This window comes from Sus scrofa, chromosome 5, assembly GCF_054392235.1.
Source record: "Sus scrofa isolate SSC_HxYL_T2T_F1_AM1 chromosome 5, Sscrofa_HxYL_maternal_Yorkshire_Landrace_v2.0, whole genome shotgun sequence".
In the NCBI taxonomy this organism is placed as follows: Eukaryota; Metazoa; Chordata; class Mammalia; order Artiodactyla; family Suidae; genus Sus; species Sus scrofa.
The window spans coordinates 354761-381245 of NC_139387.1; the positions used below are offsets into that span (position 1 = coordinate 354761).

At 47.1% G+C, this 26485-nt stretch overlaps 1 protein-coding gene and 1 non-coding gene across 49 annotated transcripts in view; one reads left to right on the forward strand and one right to left on the reverse strand.

Annotated features, from left to right (window-relative positions):
* PPP6R2 (protein phosphatase 6 regulatory subunit 2) overlaps positions 1–26485 on the reverse strand; it is a 76799-nt gene that overhangs the window by 32521 nt on the left and 17793 nt on the right. For 39 of the 48 annotated variants that reach the window (XR_014845280.1, XR_014845281.1, XR_014845279.1 and 36 more), the window contains 2 exon segments: positions 23432–23561; positions 1103–1345 (listed from right to left, as the gene is read on the reverse strand). Coding sequence is in view for 21 of the 48 variants with exons in the window: in NM_001206372.1 (NP_001193301.1) it covers positions 1103–1329 (227 nt within the window). In the remaining 27 variants the exon portion in view is untranslated. 48 annotated transcript variants of the gene reach the window in all.
* On the forward strand, positions 12252–12355 carry LOC146403056 (U6 spliceosomal RNA). Its single transcript, XR_014804673.1, has one exon. It is a non-coding gene; the product is annotated as a U6 spliceosomal RNA (small nuclear RNA).

The window sequence follows — 26485 nt, forward strand, 5'->3', positions numbered from 1 at the left end:
TCAGCAAGGACGTCCTGTAAAGGGCCAGAGTACACACGTTGGGTCTGTGTTGTCATCGCCAACAGGCCAGTGTGGGCGTGGTCAACAAGACTGTACTGGTGGAGGAGTGCCCATCACGGCTCAACGGGTTACGAACCCAACTAGGGTCCATGAGAATGTGGGTTCGATCCCTGGCCTCGCTCAGTAGGTTAAGGATCCGGCGGTGCCGTGAGCTGTGGTGTAGGTCACAGACGCAGCTCGGATCCAGCATTGCTGTGGCTGTGGCACAGGCTGGAAGCTATAGCTCCTGATTCAACGTTAGCCTGAGAACCTTCACATGCCGTAGGTGTGGCCCTAAAACGCGCACACACACACACACACACACAAAAGATTTTACAGGTGAAAAATGAAATGTGAGTTTTGTCATTTTCATGTTTCGCAAAATATTATTCTCTTGATTTTTCCCAATCATTTAAAAATGTGAAACCATCCAGCTTGCAGGCCTCACAAAACCGGGATGTGACCTGAGGCCACAGTCGGCCAGCCCTGCTCTGGCACTTAGCACCACACTGATCCAGGGCACACGGAGCAGCTGCGTCTGTCTGCGGGGCATCCCTCTGCGGCACGGGCTCCAGCTCCCCAGCTCCCCGGAGGGGCCTGGACCCTGAGCGGCACCCTCAGAGCTGGAGGCCAGTCCCCTGTCCTTCCTGTCACCCAAGGCCCCACCGTCCCCACTCCTGTGTCGTCACTCTGCCCCGAGTCCTCTCCCGTCCCTCCCGCCACCTCCGAATGTCCTGGCTGAGTGCTGAGCTTGGGGAACAGTCAGGACTGCTAACGGCACGGCCCACGTCCTCCGCGGCGGGGCGGTCAGCGCCACCGTCTCTGGGGACTGGCTGGTTCCCCAGGCGGCCCCACCCGTCAGGCCAGCTCTGCCTCCACCAGCCAGTTAGGGTCGGCCTTCCGGCTGGGACTCACCAAACGCTGCAGCGCAGTGCGGGGCAGCACAGGGCAGAGCGAGGGTCACACACAGGACACCCCCTGGACTGGGCTCCTCACAGCGCGGGCCGGTCCCCGCTGCCCACCGCCTGCCTGCCGCACGGCCCGGCGGAGCCGCAGCACCTACTTGAAGCGGACCTTCTCCTCCACGTCCAGGGCCGGGTCCTGCGTGACCAGGTTCACCAGCTCCTCCATACACTGAGGCCGGCAGAGGAAGTCCAGCAGCCGCCGATTCTGCGCCTTGCACTCCTGCAAGATGTCATCTTCGTCCATTAGCTCTCGCAACGTCACGTCCTCCTGATCGAGCAGCTTGTCGATGTGCGACGTGGTGTTCAGGTCAAACTTCCAGAACATGGTGACGGCCGCGGAGCTGCAAGCAGACAAGAGGGTCACATCCCGTCCTGAGCAGGTCCGACCAGCAAGCCCACAAGGCCACTCCCGACGTGGGCCTGGGCGGGAGGGGGCGCTCTCCCACATTCCCGCGTCCCAGCGCCCAGCCCTCCCGAGCGAACGCCGGACGTCTTTGGCCCTCGCGCCGCATCATAGCATTTTTAACTTTCTGTATGCTATGCTTTGAAATCTTTAAGACATCAAACAGAGTTCCCGCTGTGGTGCAGGGGGAACCGACGGCAGGGGCTCGGGTCCCTGCTGAGGTGTGGGTTTGACCCCCGCCCGCTGCAGTGGGTTAAAGGATCCAGCAGTTGCTGCAGCTGTGGCGTAGGTAGCGACTGTGGCTTGGATTCATTCCCTGGCCCAGGGAACTTCAATATGCCATGGTGAGGCCATAAAATAAAAATTTTTTTTAAAACTCCATCTACTTAATAGGTATTTTCTTTTTTTTTTTTTTTTTTTTTAATCTTTTTTTGCCATTTCTTGGGCCGCTCCTGCGGCATATGGAGGTTCCCAGGCTAGGGGTCTAATCAGAGATGTAGCTGCTGGCCTACGCCAGAGCCACAGCAATGGGGAATCCAAGCCACCTCTGTGACCCACACCACAGCTCACGGCGACGCCAGATCTGTAACCCACTGAGCAAGGCCAGGGATCGAACCCGCAACCTCATGGTTCCTAGTCGGATTTGTTAACCACTGAGCCACGATGGGAACTCCTACGTAATAGGTATTTTCTATTTCCACTTGTTTCCATTTTGGTAATCTGCACTGCTGAAGGAATTTAAGCATTTTACCCACATTGATTAAATTATTGACATGAAGTTTTTTCCAAATATTCACGGTTCTTTTTATGTCAAGTAGGCTCTGCAGCAGCATCCCCACTTTCATTCCTACGTATTAGTAACACCTGCCCCCTCGCTTCTTATTTTTTCCGTCAACAGGTTTATTGATTTCATTGGCCTTTTGAGAAACCAGATTTGGCTTTTTCTGTATTACTTGCCCATGTTCTATCTCACTGATTTCCTCTTGCGTCTTTATCATTTCTTCCACACTGCATACATTGGCTTAATTTGCTCTTTTTCTAGCTTCTTAAGGTAGACCTTCTCTTTTGCAGTAGAGAATTTAATGCTATAAAGTCTCCTTCAAGTGCTGCTTTAGCTGAATCCCACCGATTCTGATGCTTCTATTTTCACTGAATTCAAGATATTTCTCATTCCCCTTTTGACTTTTCTTTGCTGTATAGGTTTAAAAGTATAATGCTTAATTTTCCAATTGCTTCAGGACTTTTCTAAACATCTATTGTTGAGATCTAATTTTTGGTGTGGTCAGAAGGCAGACTTGTATAATTTCATTTTATCAATTTATTGATATGTTTTATGGTCTAGCATAGGTTCAACAAACTTTTTCTACAAAGAACTAAACAGTAATTACAGAGGCTACAGAGGGTCTCCACTGTATGTTTTCTTTGTTCCTTCTTCTTAGTGTGCTTTTAAACACATAAAGCCACTTGTAGCCCACAAGCTGCACAAAACCAAGCCACAGGCTGAATCTCCCCACAGCCTGTGGTTTGCCAGCCAATGGCCTTGCAAATGATATGGTCCATCTTGGTCAAAGTGGCCTGTGCCCTGGAAAGTAGCTTTTATTCTGCTGCCGATAGGTGGGCAGCTCCATCATGTTGGTGGATAACGCTCTTCAGGTCTCCATAGCCTCCCTGTTTTTGTGGCTACTTGTTCCATCAATTAACGAGAGTGGAGGCTGTGATCGCCAACTACAGCCGTGGACGTACGTCTCCTTTTGATTCTGCAAGTTTCAGCTTCATGTGTCTGAATTTATCTTATTGCAGGCGTGCATATTTAGGATTGGTGTGTCTCCCGCCTCTCTGATCATCTGGCATGTCCCTCCTTTTCTCTGGCAGCCTTGTCTGCCGTTAACAGAGCGCGCCACTCCCGTGGTTCACACGGTACAGCCCGCAACATCCTTTACTGCCAACCTACATGTGCCTTCATATTTAAAGGGTTTCTTCTGGGAGTTCCCGTCATGGCTCAGTGGTTAATGAATCTGACTAGGAACCATGAGGTTGCGGGTTCAATCCCTGGCCTTGCTCAGTGGGTTGGGGATCCGGCGTTGCCGTGAGCTGTGGTGTAGGTCGCAGACGCGGCTTGGATCCCGAGTTGCTGTGGCTCTGGCGTAGGCCGGCAGCTACAGCTCCGATTGGACCCCTAGCCTGGGAACCTCCATATGCCACAGGGCGGCCCAAGAAATGGCAAAAAGACAACAACAACAAAAAAATAAAATAAAAAAATAAAGGGTTTCTTCTCTCAACAATACAAGACTAATGTGGTTTTGCTTTGTTATTCCACTTGTTATTCTCTGCCTTTTCTTTTCTTTTTTTCATCTTTTTGCCTTTTCTAGGGCCTCTCTGAGGCATGTGGAGGTTCCCAGGCTAGGGGTCCAATCGGAGCTGCAGCCGCCAGCCTATGCCACAGCCACAGCAACGCGGGATCTGAGCCGCGTCTGCAACCTACACCACAGCTCAGGGCAATGCCAGATCCTTAACCCACTGAGCAAGGCCAGGGATTGAACCCGCAACCTCATGGTTCCTAGTCGGATTCGTTAACCACTGAGCCATGACGGGAACTCCTTTATTCTCTGCCTTTTAACTGAAGTATTTTGATCATTTACATATGATTTGGTTCACTTTGAGTAACCCGAAAAAAATGCAACACACTTTCATGATTAAAAAAAAAGACTCTCAACAAGTTCTCTGGTAGCCTAGCACTTAAGGATCACGTGTTGTCGCTGCTATGGCTCAAGTCACTGCTGTGGTGTGAGTTCAATCCCTGGCCTGGGAACTTCCACATGCTGTGAGTTCGGCCAAAAAAAAAAAAAAAAACGCTGGATACAAAAGAGTAAAACTAAATACTTCCATTTCTATGAAATTTTAAACAAAGCAAAATGAACCCAAAGTAACAAAGAGACTAGAGGTCCTTAAGATCAAGGGTGGCAAGAAGGACAGAGTCTGGGGATGATGCAAACGCTCTGAATCCACACTGGGTTCTGCATCTGTATTTGTCAAAATTCACAGAACCACAAACATAAAACAGGTCCATTTACTGTAAGTTACACCTCAATATCATTTTTTAAAAAAACAGGAGTTCACATCGTGGCCCAGTGGTTAACGAATCTGACTAGGAACCATGAGGTTGCAGGTTCATCCCTGGCCTTGCTCAGGGGGTTAAGGATCTGGTGTTGCCGTGAGCTATGGTGTAGACTGCAGACGTGGCTTGGATCCTGCGTTGCTGTGGCTCTAGCGTAGGCCAGTGGTTACGGCTCTGATTGGACCCCTAGCCTGGGAAACTCCATATGCCACGGGAGCGGCCCTAGAAGGGCCAAAAAGACAAAAAAAAGAAATTATAATAAAAAAAATTGTATACAACAAACAAGAAATCAGTAAAACAAATAATTAAGGCTAAATAATTACTGATAAAATAGTTATGAAGCTAAGTGCAAGATTCAAAAAGAATCCATACACTGGAAAGGTTAGTTGTTGAATGATCTGCCATTGAAAACCTCTATGATTCCGGTAACAACAACAAGAGAAAACAGCCTGGCCCAGGGCCCTTCCTTCAGCCTCTCCATCCAAGCCTGACCTCATCTTTGCACACACTCACCAGCATTCACGTGCAGCGAGCCTGCCCTACCACACACCCCCAGCATCCCCGTTCTGTCCTCACCAGTTACTGCTACTAGCAAGCTCTGGGTGACCTATTAACATGATAAGGAATCCTAATATATCTTTAAATCACCAATCACATTTTTTCATAAAATAGAGCCGAGGTCAATTCCCTGAGTTCCTATCGTGGCGCAGCAAAAACGAATCTGACTAGGAACCACGAGGTTGAGGGTTCAATCCCTGGCCTCGCTCAGTGGGTTAAGGATCCGGCATTGCCAAGAGCTGTGGTGTGGATCGTAGATGCAGCTCAGATCTGGCATTGCTGTGGCTCTGGCGCAGGCCAGCAGCAACTGCTCTGATTAGACCCATAGCCTGGAAACCTCCATATGCCACAAGTGTGGCCCTAAAAAGACAAAAACAAAACAAAACAAAAAACCCCAGAGGTCAATTCTGTGGCATGTCATTTTATCACTCTTTCACTATTAACCAAATAAGCATCCTTTTCGCACATTCATCTTATTAGAATTATACCCAGTAGACATTTCTACTGATAATTAGGAGAAGAGGGTGCTAAGATAATTGTCTTATTGAAGAAAAGCAGAGATAACATTAAGTTTAAAAAGTCAGAAGAGGGTGGAGGGTGGGGGATGCACTGAGGGTTTGGGATGGAAATGCTATAAAAATTTGGTTGTGATGATTGTTGTACATCTATCAATGCAATACATTCATTAAGTAATTAAAAAAAAAAAAGTCAGGAGTTCCCGTCGTGGCGCAGTGGTTAACGAATCCGACTAGGAACCATGAGGTTGCGGGTTCGGTCCCTGCCCTTGCTCAGTGGGTTAATGATCCGGCGTTGCCGTGAGCTGTGGTGTAGGTTGCAGACGCGGCTCGGATCCTGCGTTGCTGTGGCTCTGGCGTAGGCCGGTGGCTACAGCTCCGATTCAACTCCTAGCCTGGGAACCTCCATATGCCGCGGGAGCGGCCCAAGAAATAGCAACAACAACAACAACAACAACAACAACAACAAAAAAAGTCAGAAGAAACACCCATGACAAAATGGTCTTAAGTTTAGGGAGGTCACAAAAAAACCAAAGAATGTGTAACTTTTAACCAGCAGTAAAATAGAAACAAAAACAATCTAGCCAATGGAAAACAGAAAAAGAGAAATAAACAAAAACAAAAGGAAGAAGTTCCCACGGTGGCTCAGCGGAAACAAACCCAACTAGCACCCGAGGAAGCAGATTCAATCCCTGGCCTCGCTCAGCGGGTTAAGGGTGTGCGTCACAGACGCGGCTCAGATCCAGCGTTGCTGTGGCTCTGGTGTCGGCTGGCAGCTGTAGCTCCGATTAGACCACTGGCCTGGGAACTTCCATGTGCCATGGGTTCGGCCCTAAAAAGGAAAAACAAAAACAAAAGGAAAGTATTAGTAAATGGAAAATGTGAAATAAAATGGTAGAAATCCGTACGAATAATAATTTCAAAAATTCTATATGGAATAAACTAATCAATACAAGAGTTTCTCAGGTTGAATTTTTTTTTTTTTGCTGAGCATATTACCGCTGGGCATAAAAAGCCAATCCCAAAAGGTTATCAACTGTATGATTCCATTGATATATGACATTTTTGAAATGAAAAACTTTAGAAATGGAGGACAAATTCAGGGTTGCTAGTGGTCAGGCATGAGGAGGGACAGGAGGAGGGAGAGAAACGCGTGTGGCCATAAAAAGGCAACGTGAGAATCCTCGCAGCTTCGGAACCGTGCAGCCACCTGTCTGTGATAGCACGTTATGGAACCCACACAGACGACAAACTGTCCAGAACTCAATGCCTAAACGCACGCTACAAACAGAACTCCAGAAGCAAGAATAACAGTGGTGGACTGTATTAGTGTCAATTCCTGGTTGTGATTTTTCTGTGCCAGTTTTGCAAGCCATGACCACTGGAGACAGCAAGGGGTCCCTCTGTATGAGTTCTTACAGCTGCAGAGGTAAAAAGGGGAATAATACTAGGAATAAGCTCAAGCTGTTAAAGAGATATTAAATCTACACCCAAAGGACAGAGAATATAAATTCCTTTTGAACACACCACGTGACACTTACAAATATAAATGTATTAAATCAATTGGGAGTTTCTGTCATGGCTCAGTGAAAACCAACCCAACTAGTATTCATGAGAATGCAGGTTTGATCCCTGGCCTTGCTCAGTGGGTTAAGGATCCAGCATTGCTGTGACCTGTAGTGTAGGTCACAGATGTGGCTCGGATCCCGTGTTGCTGTAGCTGTGGTGTAGGCCAGCAGCTGTAGCTCTGATTCGACCCCTAGCCTGGGAACTTCCATATGCTGCAGGCAAGGCCCTAAAAAGAAAAAAAAAAAAAAGATATTAAATCAGGAGTTCCCATTGTGGCTCAGCGGAAATGAATCTGACTAGCATCCACGAGGACGCAGGTTCGATCCCTGACCTAGCTCAGTGGGTTAAGGATCTGGCATTGCTGTGGCTCTGGTGTAGGCCAGTGGCTATAGCTCTGATTCAACCACTCGCCTGGGAACCTCCATGGGTGCAGCCCCAGAAAGACATTAAATCAATACCAGAAGCCTCAACATCCTCCAAACGGCCCTTATCTTGTAGGCTGTCTCCCCCAACACAATGAAGTATGGAAATTAGTAGCTCAAGGATAATTTTTTTAAATCTCATATGTCAAGAGACAGGCTGATCCTTAAATCTACATGGAAAGTGAGAGATTGAGAAAGACAAAACAGTCTTAAAGACGAACAACGGTGAAACACTCCTTCTTTCCACTTTCAAAATTTACAGCACAGTCCCAGGAATCAGGACAACGTGGACCAGGATACGGAGCAACATCGAGATGATGGAGCAGAACGAGAGTCAATAAACAAACACTCACGTTTAGTCAACTGCTTTTTGACAAGGATGCCAAAACAATTCAATGGGGGTTAGAACAGCGTTTTCAGGGTATGACGCTGGGGAGTTATCCTGTGACCCAGCAGGTTAAAGATCCAATGCTGTCCCTGCAGCAGCGCAGGTGGCTGCTATGGTGCGGGTTCGAGCCCTGGCTCAGGAACTTCCCACATGCTGTTGAGTGTGGCCCAAAAAATATATGACGCTGGAACAACTAGATATCTGCGTGCAAAGGAAGAAATGTGGACCCTTACACACGACACACAAAGATTTACCCAAAACAGATCAAAGACCTAAATTTAAGGGCTTTAACTATAAGACTCTTAGAAGAAAAAAAATCATGATTTTGGGATTTGGCAATGGTTTCTTAGCTATTTCACCAACAGCAACAAAAGAAAACACAGTTCTCGCCATGGCGCCATCAGGATCTGCCAATTCTTGGGAGTGCTGGTTCGATCCCAGGCCTGGTACAGTGGGTTAAGGCTCCAAGCATTGCTGCAGCCAGAGCTTAGGTCATGACTGCTGCTCGAATCTGATCCCTGGCCAGGTAACTCTCTATGCCAAGGGGCAGCCAAAAAAGACAAAAAAAAATAATTAAAAAAAAATAAACCAAAATACAAATTGGACTTCCTCAAAAATAGTTTTTGTGCTGAACAAGGTCCCTGTAGACCACAGGGAACTGTAGTCAATATCCTGTGATAAACCATATGGAAAAATATAAAATATACATGGGTATAACTGAGTTACTTTGCTGTACACTCGAAACTAACACAACACTGTAAATTAACTATACTTAAATAAAGGAAAAAAAGTGGGTTTTGTGCTTCAAATGACACCTTCAAGAAGGTGTAAAAACAACTTACACAACTGGAGAAAATTGTTACCAAAAAAAAAATTTTGCAAATCATATATCTGATAAAGGACTTGTATCTAGAACATATGAGGAACTCATAACTCAATAATAAAAAGATACATTTTATTTTTATTTATCAGTTGTTTTTAGAGCTGTACCTGCGGCATATGGAAGTTTCCACACTAGGGATCGAATTGGAGCTGCAGCTGCTGGCCTACACCACAGCTCATGGCAATGCAAAATGATACGGCGCCTTTGAAAAATCATCCAGCGAGTCCTCAGAAGATTAAACGGAGAGTTACAATATGAGCCAGCAAGTCCACCCAGGCACACACCCAAGAGAGAGGAAAACAAACGTCCACACAGAAACTGTCCCCCAATGTCCACCGCGCATTATTCATAAAAGCCAAAGTGGGAACAAGCCAAATGTCTACCAAAGGAAGACTGCATTTCAAAAACGCAGTCTACCCATACAACCGACCATGACTCCATAAAGAAAACGGAAGCGGACTGGCAGGCACTGAAAGCTGGATGAACCTCGAAAGGTGCCGCTGAGAAGTCCGTCATCAAAGACCACACAGTGTACGACGCCGCTTCCACACCATGACCAGAACAGGCAGGTCTAGAGAGGAAAACAGGGATAATGGCGGTGGGGGTGCTGGCAGGGAAACGGGGAGTAACTGACAAAGGGTACAGGTTTCTTTCTAGGGCGACTGACCAAATTTGACCACGGTGATGGTTGCACAACTCTGTGAATACCCTAAAATCCACCGAATACTTGGAACGGGTGAATTTTATGGTGTGTAAATTACATCTCAACAAAGTTGTTAAAAGAAATCCTATGTGTCTGAGACCAAATAACACACCCTTGGAAAATCCTTAGGTTAAAAACATGATTAAGAAACACAATTGGGAGTTCCCATTGTGACGCAGTGGGTTGAGGCCCCGACGTTGTCTCTGTGAGGATACGGGTTTGATCCCTGGCCTCGCTCAGTGAGTAAGGATCTGGTGTTGCTGTGGCTGTGACATACACCGGCAGCTGCAGCTCCAATTAGACATGTACCCTGGGAACTTCCATATGCCGCAGGTGCAACCGTAAAAAGAAAAAAAAAAAAAAAAAAAAGAAACACTTACAATTGAATAATAATAAAAAAATTACTCAAAAATTACTCAAAATGGAGTTCCCGTCGTGGCGCAGTGGTTAACGAATCCGACTAGGAACCATGAGGTTGCGGGTTCGGTCCCTGCCCTTGCTCAGTGGGTTAACGATCCGGCGTTGCCATGAGCTGTGGTGTAGGTTGCAGACGCGGCTCGGATCCTGCGTTGCTGTGGCTCTGGCGTAGGCCAGTGGCTACAGCTCCGATTCAACTCCTAGCCTGGGAACCTCCATATGCCGCGGGAGCGGCCCAAGAAATAGCAACAACAACAACAACAACGACAAAAAGACAAAAGACAAAAAAAAAAAAAAAAAATTACTCAAGTGAACTTAGGAGCTCCTATTGTGGCTCAACAGTAACAAATCCGACTAGTATCCATGAGGACGTGGGTTCGATCCCTGGCCTGGATCAGTGGTCGGGAATCTGGCATTGCTGTGAGTTGTGCTATAGGTCACAGAAGAGGCTTGGATCCTACGTTGCTGTGGCTGTGGTGTAGGCCGGCAGCTACAGCTCCAGTTCTACCCCTAGTCTGGAAACTTCCATATGCCATGGGTGAGTCCCTAAAATAAATAAAGTAATTAATTAAAAAAAATAAAAGTAAAAAGTGAGCTTAGGAGTTCCTGGTGGCTCAGTGGGTTAAGGATCCAGCGTTGTCACTGCTGTGCCTTGGGTTCAGTCTCTGGCCCTGGAACTTTCACATGCTCCGGCCATGGCCAAAAAAAATGAGATCAACTAAAGCAAAAACCAATGCTTTGAAAAAGATAACTAAATACATATTCTCACTTCATGCCCGGTGGGCTGGCCAGGCAGGCCAGGCAGCAGGAGGGGGAGTTCCAGGGCAGCCACGGCAGCACTCAGCAAGTTCACCTGTACCATCCACCAGCCCGACAATCCCACTGCCCCCGCCATACCCCAAAGAAACCCAAGGGCCCCCTACGAGGACAGGTGGCATTGTGGGAAGCCAACGTGGGTGCACCCCGCACAGCCAGAGCCAGCACCCTAGACGGACACGTGACAACACGGGTGAAGCCTAAAGGGCGGGACTAAATGGGAAAAAGTAAGAAATAGAATCAGGTCCATGATACAGTCCATCTGTTTAGTTTTAGTTTTTTGTTTGTTTGTTTTTTGTCTTTTCTAGGACCGCACCCACGGCATATGGAGGTTCCCAGGCTGGGGGTCTAATCGGAGCTGTAGCCGCCGGCCTATGCCAGAGCCACAGCAACGCGGGATCCAGGCCGCGTCTGCGACCTATACCACGGCTCACGGCCACGCCAGATCCTTAACCCACTGAGCGAGACCAGGGATTGAACCCGCAACCTCACGGTTCCTAGTCGGATTCGTTAACCACTGCGCCACGACGGGAACTCCCCAGTCCATCTTCTGCACTTGGGAAATTTCACACATGCCCAATGGCAAGAGAGAACAGCGTACCGAGCCCTCGCGTGCCCCTCCCTCAGCTCTCTCACGGGAGTGCCCCTCCTGAGCCACCACAGGGACCCCAGATGCCACCCCCTCTCCAGCCCGGGCGCACGGAACTGCCCGCCTGGGGATCTCAGGGGCCGACAGCGCCCCCTCCGCAGAAGCTGCGGGTGCCCGGGCGGCAGACACAGGTAGGCGGTGGCACGCAGACACTGAGCACATCCCGACCGGCAAAGAATAAACCAGGTGCCCACCGCTTACCTCCCCCAAATCTGAAACCAGAGTCCAGTCAGGGTTTCCACCCCAGGACAGGGCAGGGCGCTCCGGCTTCAGAGACCCCGCCCCACCCGTCTGCCCAGCAGCTTCCCTCCTCCACGGGCCCACGGCCCAAGGTGGCCCAGCTCGACAGTCCCAAGACACTGGGACTTCACTGGCTGCTAAGCTGCTTCTTTTAATCTAGGCAACTAACAGAAGGCTGCGGAGTTCCTGAAGTGACACCGCAGAAATGAATCTGACTAGAAACCATGAAGTTGCAGGTTTGATCCCTGGCCCCGTTCAGTGGGTTAAGGATCTGGCGTTGCCATGAGCTGTGGTGTAGGTCACAGATGCGGCTCGGATCCGGTGTTGCTATTGCAGTGGCTGTGGTGTAGCCCAGGGGCTGTAGCTCTGATTCCACCCCTAGCCTGGGAACCTCCATGTGTCGTGGGTTGCAGCCCTAAAACGCAAAAGAAGCAAAAAAAAAGGTTGCCAACTTTTTCACTCTACCAAGCAAAAAGGAGGGAGGGAGGGAAAGTGAGGAAAGATAAAGGCGACACAAGGAGGAAAGGGTAAACCACCCTCTGGGACCTCCTTCCTTTCAGACAACAATGGCTTTTTAAATATCACATGTACTAAAATTGGAACGATACAGAGAAGATTAGCATGGCCCCTGTGCAAGGATGACACGCAAATTCGTGAAGCATTCCATATTTTTAAATATTTTAAAGTCTGTTTGTAAGCACAAAAGATCCAGAATAGCCAAAGACATCCTGAAAAAGAAAAATGGAGCTGGAGGAATCGGGCGCCCAGACTTAAGACTATATTACAAAGCAACAATCATCAAAACCATATGGTACTGGCACAAAGACAGAAATATAGACCAGTGGAACAGGATAGAAAGCCCAGAATTAAACCCACACACCTGCAGCCAACCAATCTATGACAAAGGTGGCAAGAATATACAATGGAGAAAGGACAGCTTGTTCAATAAGTGGTGCTGGGAAAACTGCACAGCCACATGGAAAAGAATGAAATTAGAACACTCCCTAACACCATACACAAAAATAAACTCCAAATGGATTCAAGACCTAGATATAAGACCAGACACTATAAAACTCTTAGAGGAAAACATAGGCTAAGCACTCTCTGACATAAATGACAGCAACATCTTCTCAGATCCACCTCTTAGAATATTGACAATAAAAACAAAAATAAACAAACGGGACCTAATCAAACTGAAAAGTTTCTGCACAGCAAAGGAAACCCTAAACAAAACAAAAAGACAACCCACAGAATGGGAGAACATCTTTGCAAGTGAATCAACTGACAAGGGATTCATCTCCAAAATTTATAAACACCTTCTGCAGCTCCATACCAAAAAAACAAACAACCCCATCAAAAAATGGGCAGACGATCTAAACAGACGGTTCTCCAAAGAAGACATACGGATGGCCAGGAACCACATGAAAAGATGTTCAACATCACTCATTAGTAGAGAAATGCACATCAAAGCCACTGTGAGGTACCCCCTTACACCAGCCAGAATGGCCATCATCCAAAGGTCTGCAAACAATAAGCGCTGGAGAGGGAGGGGAGAAAAAGGAACCCTGTGACACTGTTGGTGGGATTGTAAACTGGTGCAACCACTGTGGAGAGCAGTATGGAGATTCCTCAGAAAACTAAACATAGAACGACCATTGGATCCAGCAATCCCACTCCCGGGCATCTATCCAGAGAAAACCACGACTCGCAAAGACACATGTACTCCAATGTTCATTGCAGCACTGTTTCCAATAGCCAAGACATGGAAACCACCTAAATGTCCATCGACAGAGGAGTGGATCCAGAAGAGGTGGTACATAGACACCGTGGAATATGACTCAGCCATTAAAAGGAAAGAAATAATGGCATTTGTGGCAGCATGGATGGACCTAGAAACTATCATGCTAAGTGAAGTCAGTCAGACAATGAGACACCAACATCCAATGCTTTCACTGACATGTGGAATCTGAAAAAAGGACACAATGAACTTCTTTGCAGAACAAATACCGACTCACAGACTTTGAAAAACTTATGGTCTCCGGAGGAGACAGTTTGGGGGGTGGGAGGATGTGCTTGGACTGTGGGAGGGAAATCCTGAGAAATTGGATTGTTATGATCATTAAACAACCACAGATGTGATAAATTCATTTGAGTAATAAAAATAAATAAATTGATTTTCTCTCAACTGAAAAAAATATATATATCAAAATAAGAAAGCCATAGGAGTTCCTGCCATGGGGTTAAGAATCTGACTGCCGTGGCCTGGGATGCTACAGAGGTGGGGGAGGTTGACCCCCATCCCGGCACAGTGGGTTAAAAAAGCTGGCATTGCCCAGGAACTTCCACATTCCACAGGTGTGGCCATAAAAAAAGAAAAAAAAGAAAGAAACCTTTGAAAAAATTCACTTTCAAGAAAAGTTCACTCTTGGAGTTCCCGGCGTGGCTCAGTGGAAACAAATCCAACTAGGAACCATGAGGTTGCGGGTTCGATCCCTGGCCTCGCTCAGTGGGTTAACAACCTGGCATTGCCGTGAGCTGTGGTGTAGGTCGTAGACACAGCTCGGATCATGCATCGCTGTGGCTATGGTGCAGGCCAGCAGCTGTAGCTCCGATCTGACCCCTAGCCAGGAAACCTCCATATGCCGCGGGTGCAGCCCTAAAAAGCAAAAAAGAAAAAGAAGGAGTTCCCGTCATGGTGGAGTGGTTAACGAATCCGACTAGGAACCATGAGGTTGCGGGTTCAATCCCTGGCCTCGCTCAGTAGGTTAACGATCCGGTGTTGCCGTGAGCTGTGGTGTAGGTTGCAGACGCGGCTCGGATCCCGCGTTGCTGTGGCTCTGTCGTGGGCCGGTGGCTGCAGCTCTGATTCGACCCCTAGCCTGGGAACCTCCATATGCCGCGGGAGCGGCCCAAGAAATAGCTAAAAAGACAAAAAAAAAAAAAAAAAAAAAAAGAAAAAGGAAAAAGAAAAGCTCACCCTTGCTCATCTCACCCATACTCCAGACCAGCATCTAAGAATCTCTACTTACATCAATTACCACTGGCGCCTGAATTAAAACTAGGTCAGTCAAATCCCTCATTGAGATTGACCATGTGCCTCACTAGCTCACATCGGGACATTTCTGTGCCATTAAAGCAAACATCCGTGTGTAACAACACTTCTGTGCTCGGGCCAGCTCGCCATGCCTTTCGAGAAACAACGGGATCGCATCGGCAGCCTCCCTCAGAGTTTACTGCGACAGTTTGGTTTAGATGCAGCTAATATCACTGCCAAAGGAACTGGTGTAAAGTGATGCTGCAGAATTCTTTTCCAAACGTTTCTCATCCCCCAACAACAGGAGTTACCCTCGGCAGAGATGCCAGCAACCTCTTAATTGGCCTCACCTACAGGAAGACTCATTTTCCTTCCCCAGGTGACCTAGAGGCCTAACCACGGACAGTGCATGTTTTTTGTTTTGTCTTTTTAGGGCCGCACCTGTGGCATATGGAGGTTCCCAGGTTACAGGGTCGAATAGGAGCTGCAGCTGCTGGCCCACACCAGAGCCACAGCAACATGGGATTCGAGCCACGTCTGCGACCTACACCACGGCTCACGGCAACACTGGATCCCCAACCCCCTGAGCAAGGCCAGGACTGAACCTGAGTCCTCATGGATACTAGCTGGATTCGTTAACCAATGAGCCATGACAGGGACTCCTGGCAATGCATGTTTAGAGCAGATTACTGGCTCATGAACTGGCGCGTTGACTGGAGGCGCCTCTGGTTGTACCTGGAGCAGCAACACGGCACAAGGGTTCCAAGCACAGCCTGACAATGTCCTCCAGTCTATCTGGAAGCCAAGCAAGGTATTCCTATCCAGACAAATGAGAGAAACTTCAAGTTCTGCTTCTTTATCTACTTCTTCTGGTTAGCATAACCATCAGGCAGAAGGCAGCTTCCAAAGAAAAATGGAATCCACATGCTCAGGTAGTTCCAGGAACAGAGCCATTCAAAAAGGAACATTCCGTGCTGGAGGTTGCTAAGAGAAAATCAGAATCTGAATGCACCCTATAACCTCTGTGACCACAGATCAGCGGCTTTTTTAAAAAGACTTACAACCAAAGTCCTGGCTCTGCTGTGTGACCTGAGACCAGTTACATGACCCCTTATGCCCTGATGTCCTGACCTCTAAACAGGGGCAAGGAGCACCCTCCCCAGGGAGCTGCTGTGAGAACTAACTGTGCTGCCCCACACGGAGCCCAGAACGTTCTTTTCAGAGGTCCAGACTGCAAAGCACAGAAGAAACAGGGCAAGGTCACCTTGCCACAGAGGACGGGCTCAGCCACGGCCAGAGCAGCAGGACCTGTTCACAGGAGCCGACCGCGAGCCTCTCCCAAGGCCACTTTCAGCCGCATCACGCGGGGCTCAAACTAGACATGGCGGAGCATCTGCTGTAGAGAAGCAGCGACGCTCCCGAGCAGGAGGTGCTCACGCTCTCAGAGACCCAGTCGTTAACATTCACCAACACACCACTGCAGTTCTATCTGGTCTGAAAAAATGACAGTGTGAGTCCATGGAGGGCAGTGGACATCTGCACAGTCAGTCAATCAACAAGCAAGCCTATGTCTCTCCTGGGCAGAGTCCACTGGAGGCGAACGGGGTGGGGTGGGAGGGCCAGATGGGTAAAAATCTAAAACCACAAGTGAAAAGAAAAAATAACCACAAACATAAAGGTCAATTTATATGGTTATAAAGCACAGTTTACACACGTCTATGCTGAACCATCTGAGACTGCGGAAACACACAGTCCAAGCCCCGTCAGATGCAGAACCAGCCAGAACCAACCTCCAGAACAGGGCCGGGCTCCGCAGGTGCCGCACTCTGAGGGTCCCCCTGTGGGCAGTGCTTGTGCCAGTGCCCAGCAGACTGTGAGCTCCTTCACGGTTTTTTCTTTTTTTTAGGGCCGCACCCGAGGTATATGGAGGTCCAGGCTAGGGGTCCAATCAGAACTGTAGCCCCTGGCCTACACCACAGCCACAGCAACTCGGGATCTGAGCTGCATCTGCGACCTACACCATGGCTCACAGCAACACCGGATCCTTAACCTACTGAGTGAGGCTAGGGATCGAACCTGCGTCCTCAAGAATACCAGTCAGATTTGTTTCCACTGAGCCACAAGGGGAACTCCTGCTTTTCATTCTTTCTTGAATCTTAGTTTCCTCCACTTGAGATCACTGTCTTCCGTACATTCTTTAGAAACATCTTTAACAAACAACTCATACAACTCAGTACCAAGGCAACAAATAGCCCAATTAAAAAATGGGCCAAAGGGAGGTCCCTAGTGGTCTAGTGGCTGGGATTCAGCGCGTTCAGGGCCATGGCCCAGGCTCAGCCCCTGTTCTGGGGACTGAGACCCCACAGCAAGCCGCTGAGCACTGCAGCCAAAACCAAAGTGGGCAGAACCCCTACAGACATCTCTCCAGAGGAGACGTACAGACGGCCAACAGGCACATGCAAAGATGCTCAACATCACTCATTATTAGAGACACGCACATCAAAACTCCAGTGAGGGAGTCCCCGCTGTGGCTCAGGGGTAGCAAGCCTGACTAGTATCCACAATGATGCGGCTTTGATCCCTGGCCTCGCTCAGTGGGTCAGGGATCCCGTGTTGCTGTGGCTGTGGTGTAGGCTGGCAGCTGCAGCATGGATTCAACTCCTAGCCTGGGGACTTCCATATGCTGTGGGTGTGGCCCTAAAAAGACAAAAACAAAACAAACGAAAAACCTACAATGAGGTATCGCCTCACACCAATCAGAACGGCCATCATCAAAAAGTCTGCAGGAGTTCCTGTCGTGGCGCAGTGGTTAACGAATCCGACTAGGAACCATGAGGTTGCGGGTTTGGTCCCTGCCATTGCTCAGTGGGTTAACGATCCGGCGTTGCCGTGAGCTGTGGTGTAGGTTGCAGACGCAGCTCGGATCCCGCGTTGCTGTGGCTCTGGCGTAGGCCGGTGGCTACAGCTCCGATTCGACCCCTAGCCTGGGAACCTCCATATGCCGCGGGAGCGGCCCAAGAAATAGCAACAACAACAACAACAACAAAAGACAAAAAAAAAAAAAAAAAGTCTACAAATGATAAGGTCTGGAGAAAAGGGAGAGCTGCACTGTTGGCGGTAATGGGAACTGGTGCAGCCGCTATGGAAAAGAGCGTGAACGTTCCTTTAAAACCAAAAAGAGTTACCATATGAGAAGCAATCCCACTCCTGGGCACATATCCAGAGAAAACTATCATTCAAAAATATACATGCACCCCCGTGTTCGCAGCAGCACTGTCCACAGCAGCCAAGACGTGGAGACAACCTCCGTCTATCCCAACAGATGAGGGGACAGAGATGTGGCCCTGGAGTTTCCACTGAGGTGCAGTTGGTTAAGAACTGAGTTCTCCTTATGGCTCAGCAATAACTAACCCAACTAGGATCCATGAGGACATGGGCTCGATTCTTGGCCTCACTCAGGGGGCTAAAGAATCCGGCGTTGCTGTGAGCTGTGGTGAAGGTCAAAGACATGGCTCAGATCCGGCACTGCTGTGGCTGTGGGGTAAGCCAGCAGCTGCAGCTCTGATTTGACCCCTAGCCTGGGAACGTCTTATACGCCGCAGGTGCAGCCCTAAAAAGACAAAACAAAAACAAAAACAATTTTTTAAAAAAAGAATATGACTGCTGTGGCTCTGGTTGCTGCAGAGGCACAGATTCAATTCCCTGCCCAGCACAGTGGGTTAAAGGACCCAGCACTGCCACTGCTGCAGCTCGGATCACAGCTGTGGCTCAGATTCAATCTCTAGCACAGGAACTTCCATGTTCCATGGGTGTGACCATAAAAACAAAACCCAAAACAACAGCAACAAAAACAAGATCTGTTGGAGTTCCCGTTGTGGCTCAGTGATTAACAAACCCTACTAGTAACCATGAGGTTGCAGGTTCGAACCCTGGCCTCGCTCAGTGGGTTAAGGATCTGGCATTGCCGTGAGCTGTGGTGTAGGTCGCAGAGACGGCTTGGATCCTGAGTTGCTGTGGCTGTGGTGTAGGCCAGCGGCTATAAGCTCTGATTCGACCCCTGGCCTGGGAACCTTCATATGCTCAGGCTGTGGCTCTAAAAAGATTAAAAAACAAACAAACAAACAAAAAAAAACAAGATGTGGTATAGACACAATGGAACATTAGTCATAAAAAGGAATGAAATAAGGCCATCTGCAGCAACACGGACGGACCTCGAGACTCTCAGACTAAGGGAAGCAAGTCAGAGACAAATACCAGATGAAATCATTTATACGTGGAATCTAAAATATGACACATATGAACTTATTTACAAAACAGAAACAGACTCACAGTTGTGGAAATCAAATGGGGCGGGGGTGGTGGTGAAAGGACGAATTAGAAGTATGGGAATGACAGATACCCTCCACTGTATATAAAATAAATCCAAAAAGGATTTACAGTGTAGACAGGGAACTATATTCAATATCTTGTAATAACCTATAATGGAAAAGAATCAAAAAAAGAATATTACATTCTTGAATCATCTCACTGTGTATCTGAAATTGCTTGAATCACCCGAATCACTTCTCTGTATACATGAAATTAACACAATCTTGTAAATGAACTATAGTTCAATTTTTTAAAAAATTATTTTAAAACAATTATCTTTAGTAAAGGTCTGCTAATGATAAACTCAGTTGTTTTCCTAAAAATGTCATTTCCACCTCACTCTTTTTTTTTTTTTTTTTTGGTCATTTCTAGGGCCGCACCTGCAGCATATGGAGGTTCCCCGGCTAGGAGTCTAATCGGAGCTGTAGCTGCCAGCCTACACCACAGCCACAGCAACGCCGGATCCTTAACCCACTGAGCGAGGCCAGGGATCGAACCCACAACCTCATGGTTCCTAGTCGGATTCATTAACCATTGTGCCACAACGGGAACTCCCACCTCATTCTTAAAAGAGACTTTTGTCTAATATAGTTAGAAGATAGCAACTTTTGGAGTTTCCGGCATGGTGCTGCAGAAACAAATCCAACTAGGAACCATGAGGTTGCGGGTTCGATCCCTGGCCTCGCTCAGTGGGTTATGGATCCGGCTTTGGCGTGAGCTGTGATGTAGGTCGCAGATGTGGCTCGGATCTGGCATTGCTGTGGCTGTGGTGTAGGCTGGCAGCTGTAGCTCTGATTGGACCCCTAGCCTGGGAACCTCCATATGCTGTGTGCGCGGCCCTAAAAAAAAAAAAGAAAAAGATAAAGAAACTAGCGACTGTTACCAGCCATATACACACCCCACACTGCCTAACCTCTGTGTGTTCCACTGCTTTCGCTACGCTTCACTCCGGGTGATTTCTCCTGTCCTGTCTCTTCAGGTTCACTGGTTTTCTCTTCAGGATATAGGACCTGACCTTAAACCACATGCTAAATTCTTTATATGAGGTTTTAAGTAAAGAAGTTATACCTGGTTCTTTTTCAAATACTATACATGACCTTTTATAGTTTACTACAGTATTTTTATTTATTATTTTATTTTTTATTTTTTTAGTTACAAAACAATTTTTTATTATGATGAAAACTTCGCAGCTTTCAAATGTGCAATAACATTATTATGAACTGCAATTACCATACTGTGCATTGCATCCCGACTTACTTATTTCTTTTATAAATGTAAGCGTGTACATTTCAACCCCCCCTTCACCACTACCAGCACCACCGCCACTCCACCTCTAGCAGCCACCAATCTGTGCTCTGTATCTATGAGCTTGGTTTTTGTTTTTTCATTATTTTTTCCTTTTTTGGCTGCACCTGCAGCAACTACTGGTATTTTTATTTCTTTAATTATTTCTTTTAAATTAAAGAGCATGCTTAGTTAACAGTTTGTTTCTGATAATCCCCAAATCAAAAGTCTTGGAAGGTCTGCTTCTCCTGGTTTTCATACATGGTGCCTTATTTCCTTGTGTGCCTGGCCAGTAATCTATGTACTTAAAAAATATCTAGGATTTCCCTCACAACTCGGTGGGTCAAGGATCTGGCATTGTCACTGCTATGCCTCTGGTTACAGCTGTGGCCCAGGAACTGCCCCACACCACAGGTATGGCCAAAAGTATACATACACCCACAGGGAGTTTTTGCATTTTAGGGTTTTCTGGGGTTTTTTTTTTTTTTTTTTCTGCTTTTTTTGCTTTTTAAGGCCACACCTACAGCATACAGAGGTTCCCAGGCTAGGGGTCTAATCAGAGCTACAGCTGCCGGCCTAAACCACAGCCACAGCAACGCCGGATCCGAGCCACGTCTGTGACCTACACCACAGCTCACGGCAACACTGGATCCTTAACCCACTGAGCGAGGCCAGGGATCGAACCCCTGTCCTCATCAATTCTAGTCGCGTTTGTTAACCACTGCGTCACAGTGGGAACTCCAATTTTTTGCATTTTAGGATGATGGTAACTTCCTCCAAAGAGGTTTTAAGTTTGGTCCCATGGATGTTTGAAGGCATTACCAAACCAGAAAACCTTCAATTCATGTTTCACGTCCTAGAACTACCAGGCAATGTAGACCTGGGCTACACGCCCTTTAAAGGTCCATCCACTGCCACAAGCTTTTTTCCCCCTGCTACGTTTAGTAAAAGATAACCAGGTGGGGGCCGGGATGACGTGAGGAGGTACACTTCCAGTTCACCCTGCCTCCGAGGACGCCGACCGCCAGGCCCCACTTAACCGAGAAGAGCCCCCTTTAAGCTCTCTGCACACTGTGAGAACTGGACATCTCCCCTGCAGAGAACAACAAGGCCTCTGAAATCAAAGCCACACTCTGTCCAGACCAACAAATGTCCTGAGGCCAAGGCAGAGTCCATCCTATCCTGATTAAATCACCTTCTGGGTTATAATTCTGTTACATTTTGGTCTAAAACTTGCCTGCTCTATTGTCGGTCCTTTGGTTTTTCTTTTGGCCACACGTGAGGCACGTGGAAGTTCCCAGACCAGGGATCAAACCCAGGCCCCAACAGCGATAATGCCGAATCCTTAACCGCTAGGCTACCAGGGAACTCCTGGTTTTTTTTCTTGAATGCAACAATTTTAGTTGTTTTTTTTTACCGGGTAAGGAAATGTGGGGTAGTAGGTTGTGCAAATACCCAGCCCAACATTTACCAAAAGCACAGAAAAACTGTGCTGTTCTTCTGCAAATATACCTGACGCACAACATGTACTGAAATGTACATTCTCTCACCACACGGAGGAACTGCTCTGCTCTCTATCGGCCTCTACTCAAGCTAAGGAGACCTAGCTCAACCTCACTTAAGGCTTTTTTGTCTTTGCTGCCGTACAATTTCAATGTAGGAGTGTGAGTTACCTTTTTTTTTTTTTTCCTTTTTGGCCTCCCCAAGGAATTTGGAGTTCCTCAGCCAGGCGTCAGATCCGAGCTACAGTTCGACCTACACCACAGCTGTGGCAATGCCGGGGATCTTTAACCCACTGTGCCAGGCTGGGGACTGAAGCTGCATCCCAGCGCTGCCGACATCACCGATCCCGTTGCGACACAGGGGGAGCTCGGGGTTTCCTCCTGTTTACACTGCTTAGGACACAGAGTGCTTTCTAAAGCTACGCTCTCTCTCTCTCGCTGAGTCAAAGCTACTAACACTTTGCGTAACGGCTCTCCTCCTCTTCCCACTTTTCCATCCTGGGGTTCCAACTGTGTTTTTCAGGACACGCACCTCACCCTCCACTTCTCTGAGTGCCACTTCCCATCTCCCGTCTCCCGGCTGCACCCGGGAGAGCCTCTTTAGGGATATATTCCAGTTCACTACTTCTGCCTTCAGTCATGTTTAATCTGTCTAATCCACAAGTACTGAGTTTTTTATTTCAACTTTTTTTTTCATTTCTGAAAGTTCTAAGTGGATCACTGTGACACTTCGGTTTTCATTACTAATTTTTATTCCATTTTGTATTTCTTTACACACTTCACGCATTATCACATATACTGTGTCTGAGTACTGGACGCCTGCACTCGCTGGGGCACCTAATCATGCCCACTCCGATCACAAGGTGTGTGTGCGTGTGCTCAAGTTTGCTGACATTTAATCAGTGGAGTCCTGAGGGCCTACACTGAGTCTGCTTTGCTCTGAAAAGGATTTACGCTTTCTTCAGCAAGGAGCGAAAGGGTGCTATCTCTTCTTGTCCTCTCGGCCTCTGAGCAGTTAGCTTGCGCCAGGGCACTCACAAGAGGTCGCGCATCTGTCATTTACCCAGCCTCTCAGTGGACGGCAATGGGAGGCCTTTCAGGAGCACCTACCGCTGCAGGAGCACAAGTCCCCCCATCCTACCTGGCAGGTGGAGGCCTTCCCACAGGTAAGGCAGGGCATGGGCCTCTCTACACACGCCCAATGCACCCGTTTTTATCTGGATTACACTTGGGCTTGGAGGGACCAAGGCACTTTTTCGCAACACGGCATCTCAAAACCAGACACAGGAGGGTCAAAAAAACCCCAGGAGTGGCATTCCCACCGTGGAGCAGCTGTGGCCCAGGTTGCAGATGCGGCTCGTATTCCATCCCTGGCCTGGGAACTTTCATAGGCTGCCAGTATAACCAAAAAAGGAAAGAAAACAAAACCCACAAGTCAGGAAACTCTATGCACATCTTCAAAACTGAAATTTTTTGCTGTCATCCATCTCTGAATGTCCACTTATACAGCATATTTACGCAAATTACACAATAAAGTAGAATCAAACAAAAATTATCTTACCTTCCGTGGAAACTTCTTGTTTAAACTTTGTATTTAGGCAAAATATAAAAACATTTGGGATTTTTTCTTGGCGTATATGCAACCTTAAGAAAAATATTTTCACTCAATAGAAGATTTATAATCTCTTCACCTGAAAAATAAGAGGGAAAAAACTTAGGTTCTGCTTTTGTGAAGTTAACTTACCAAAATGCTAAGGAAAAGAAAAACAAGTCGTTGTCTTTACTTACTAATCAAATTTTATAATCAGGGGTCTAGAAATTTCCTTGCGTTTGACTGTTCTAGAGACGGGTACCAATGATACACACCTGTCCTACGTCTGTTAACTATTAACTAGCTCAACGGTTAGAATACAAGGACATGAGAAGGCTCTCGGGCCTGAAGGTGTCCAGCTTCATGCCCAGACACTACCATCAGCAGGAAACACAGACCCTGGTGGCAAGGTGACCAGGCCGCTGACCCTGGTCGCGAGGTGACCGGGCAGCTCACTGATGATCCATCGCTACGTCAGAAGAGGAGAACTCCCAAGCGCTCCTGGTGGGTCTCAAAACACCCTTCCAAACAACGTGACTAGTGGTCCTTGCTGAGATGACTGCCTTCAAGACATGCAGCAAAAACGAACCAGTAGGGCCCAGAACTGTTTATTTTGTGTTTGCATGGATCATGATTTTTAACTTTTGAAAATTATACTTTAGCAATAAGGAGTTACCATTCTGAAACATAAGAGCTTTATGAGACATAATTATCAAATGTAATATTTAGATCTTGTTTGGGTCCAATTAAAACAGATCGACTAGGAGTTCCCATTGTGGCGCAGCAGAAACAATCCAACTAGGAACCAAGAGGTTGCAGGTTTGAGCCCAGGCCTCGCTCAGTGGGTTAAGGATCTGGCATTGCCATGAGCTGTGGTGCAGGCTGGAAGCTGTAGCTCCGATTCGACCCCTAGCCTGGGAACCTCCATATGCCATGGGTATGGCCCTAAAAAGACAAAAAAAAAATCAAAAATAAAAAAATAAAACAAATCAACTGGAAGAGCGTGTGTGTGTGTGTGTGTGTGTGTGTCTTTTGGGGGCAGCACCCAAGCCATATAGAGGTTCCAGGCTAGGGGTTGAATCGGAGCTGTAGCTGCCGGCCTCCACCACAGCCACAGCAACGTCACATCCAAGCCGCGTCTTGGACCCGCACCACTGCTCACGGCAATGCCAGATCCTTAACCCACTGAGCAAGTCCAGGGATTGAACCTGCGTTCTCATGGATGCTAATCAGATTCGTTTCCACTGAGCCACAAAGGGAACTCCTGGAAGAGGGTATTTTTCAAGCTGCTGGAGAAATCTGAATAGGGACTGGTATTAGATGACACTACAATTCTCTTCTAAAATGACATGATAGCTATATTTTTATTTATTTCTTGGCTGTGCCTGCCACACACAGCAGTTCCTGGGCCATGGACGGAACCCACACCACAGCAGTGACGATGCCAGAACCTGCTGAGCCATGTAGGAACTCTATGATGGCTATGTTTTTCAAAATAAATGGTTCCTCATTTGTTAGAAAAAGTGAAGTATCCATGGGTAACGTGACATTATTTCTTGGATTTACTTTTTACACTGCACCAAAAAACAAAACACAAATTTTAAAAGTCTGAAAGAGAAAGGGACAGTTTTTTTGTTTTTGTTTTTGTTTTTTTGTCTTTTTAGGGCTGCTCCCGAGGCATATGAAGGTTCCCAGGCTAGGGGTCATATGGGAGCTACGACAGCTGCCGGCCTACACCACAGCCACAGCCATGCAGGATCTGAGCCTCATCTGGGCATATACACCACAGCTCATGGGAACACTGGATCTTTAACCCACTGAGCAAGGCCAGGGATCAAACCTGCATCCTCATGGATACTAGTCTGGTTCGTTACTGCTCAGCATGACAGGAACTCCTGGGACATATTTAAAAAAAAAAAAAAAAACTAACAAAGGAGTTCCTGTCGTGGCTCAGTGGTTAACGAATCCGACTAGGAACTCAGGGAGAAAGAAAGAAATCCCAAGGTGTCTCAGGTGGTGAAATCAGCAGAAATGGCTTTCAAAGCAGTTATAATACGCATGTTCAAGGACTTAAAGCAGAATAGAGAGAATGAGTGAAAAAGTAAAATCTCAGCAGAGAACTCAAACTACATAGAAAAACAAAAATGACTATTCTACAACTGAAAAAATACATCTGAAGTAAAAATATATACTGGATGAAGTTGATGAAATTGGAGACTGAAAAAGAAAGTGTCAGTAAACCTAAGATAAACAGCAACCAATCAATCTGAGGCAGCAGAAAAAAGGTTTTTATTAAAAATGAATAGGGGAGTTCCCACTGTGGCACCGGGTTAAGAATCTGACTGCAACAGCCCAGGTCACTGTAGGGGTGCAAATTCGATCCCCAGCCCAGAGCAGTGGGTTAAAGGATCCGGCATAGCTGCAGGATGGCACAGGTCACAGCTTCGGCTTGGACTCGATCCCTGGACTGGGAACTTCCATACGCTGTGGGTACAATATAAAGGAAAAAAAATGAAGAGAGACTCACTGAACTATGCAACAATATAAATTGGTCCGCCATGCGTGCAACTGAAATCTCAGAGGAATATGAGAGAATAGGACATAAAAATACATGAAACTACAGCCAAAAATTTCCCAAATTTCGTAAAAGAACCTCCTAAAAAAGTATCACACAGAAGTCTCACCCCATCCCTGTGCCTTCATCCTGCTCGCTTCCTCTCAATGTATCTTTATTAATTTTCTGCTTTACTGCTTCATTACAAATGTAATTTTTCATTCTTTCCAGCCCTTCCTATATAAAATGTAACAAACTACAAATTCTATTCTGTACCTTGCTTGTTCCACAGAGGTCTTCCTTACTCTTTTCTTTTTAAAAAAGAAACATTGTTACTAACCTCAAATACCATACAGAAATGTACACAAATCATAAGCAAAGGCACTACATTTTCACAAAATAAACCCATCCACGCAACCACCATCCAGTTCAAGGAACTGGATGACCAGCAGCCAGAAAGACTCAAGTTC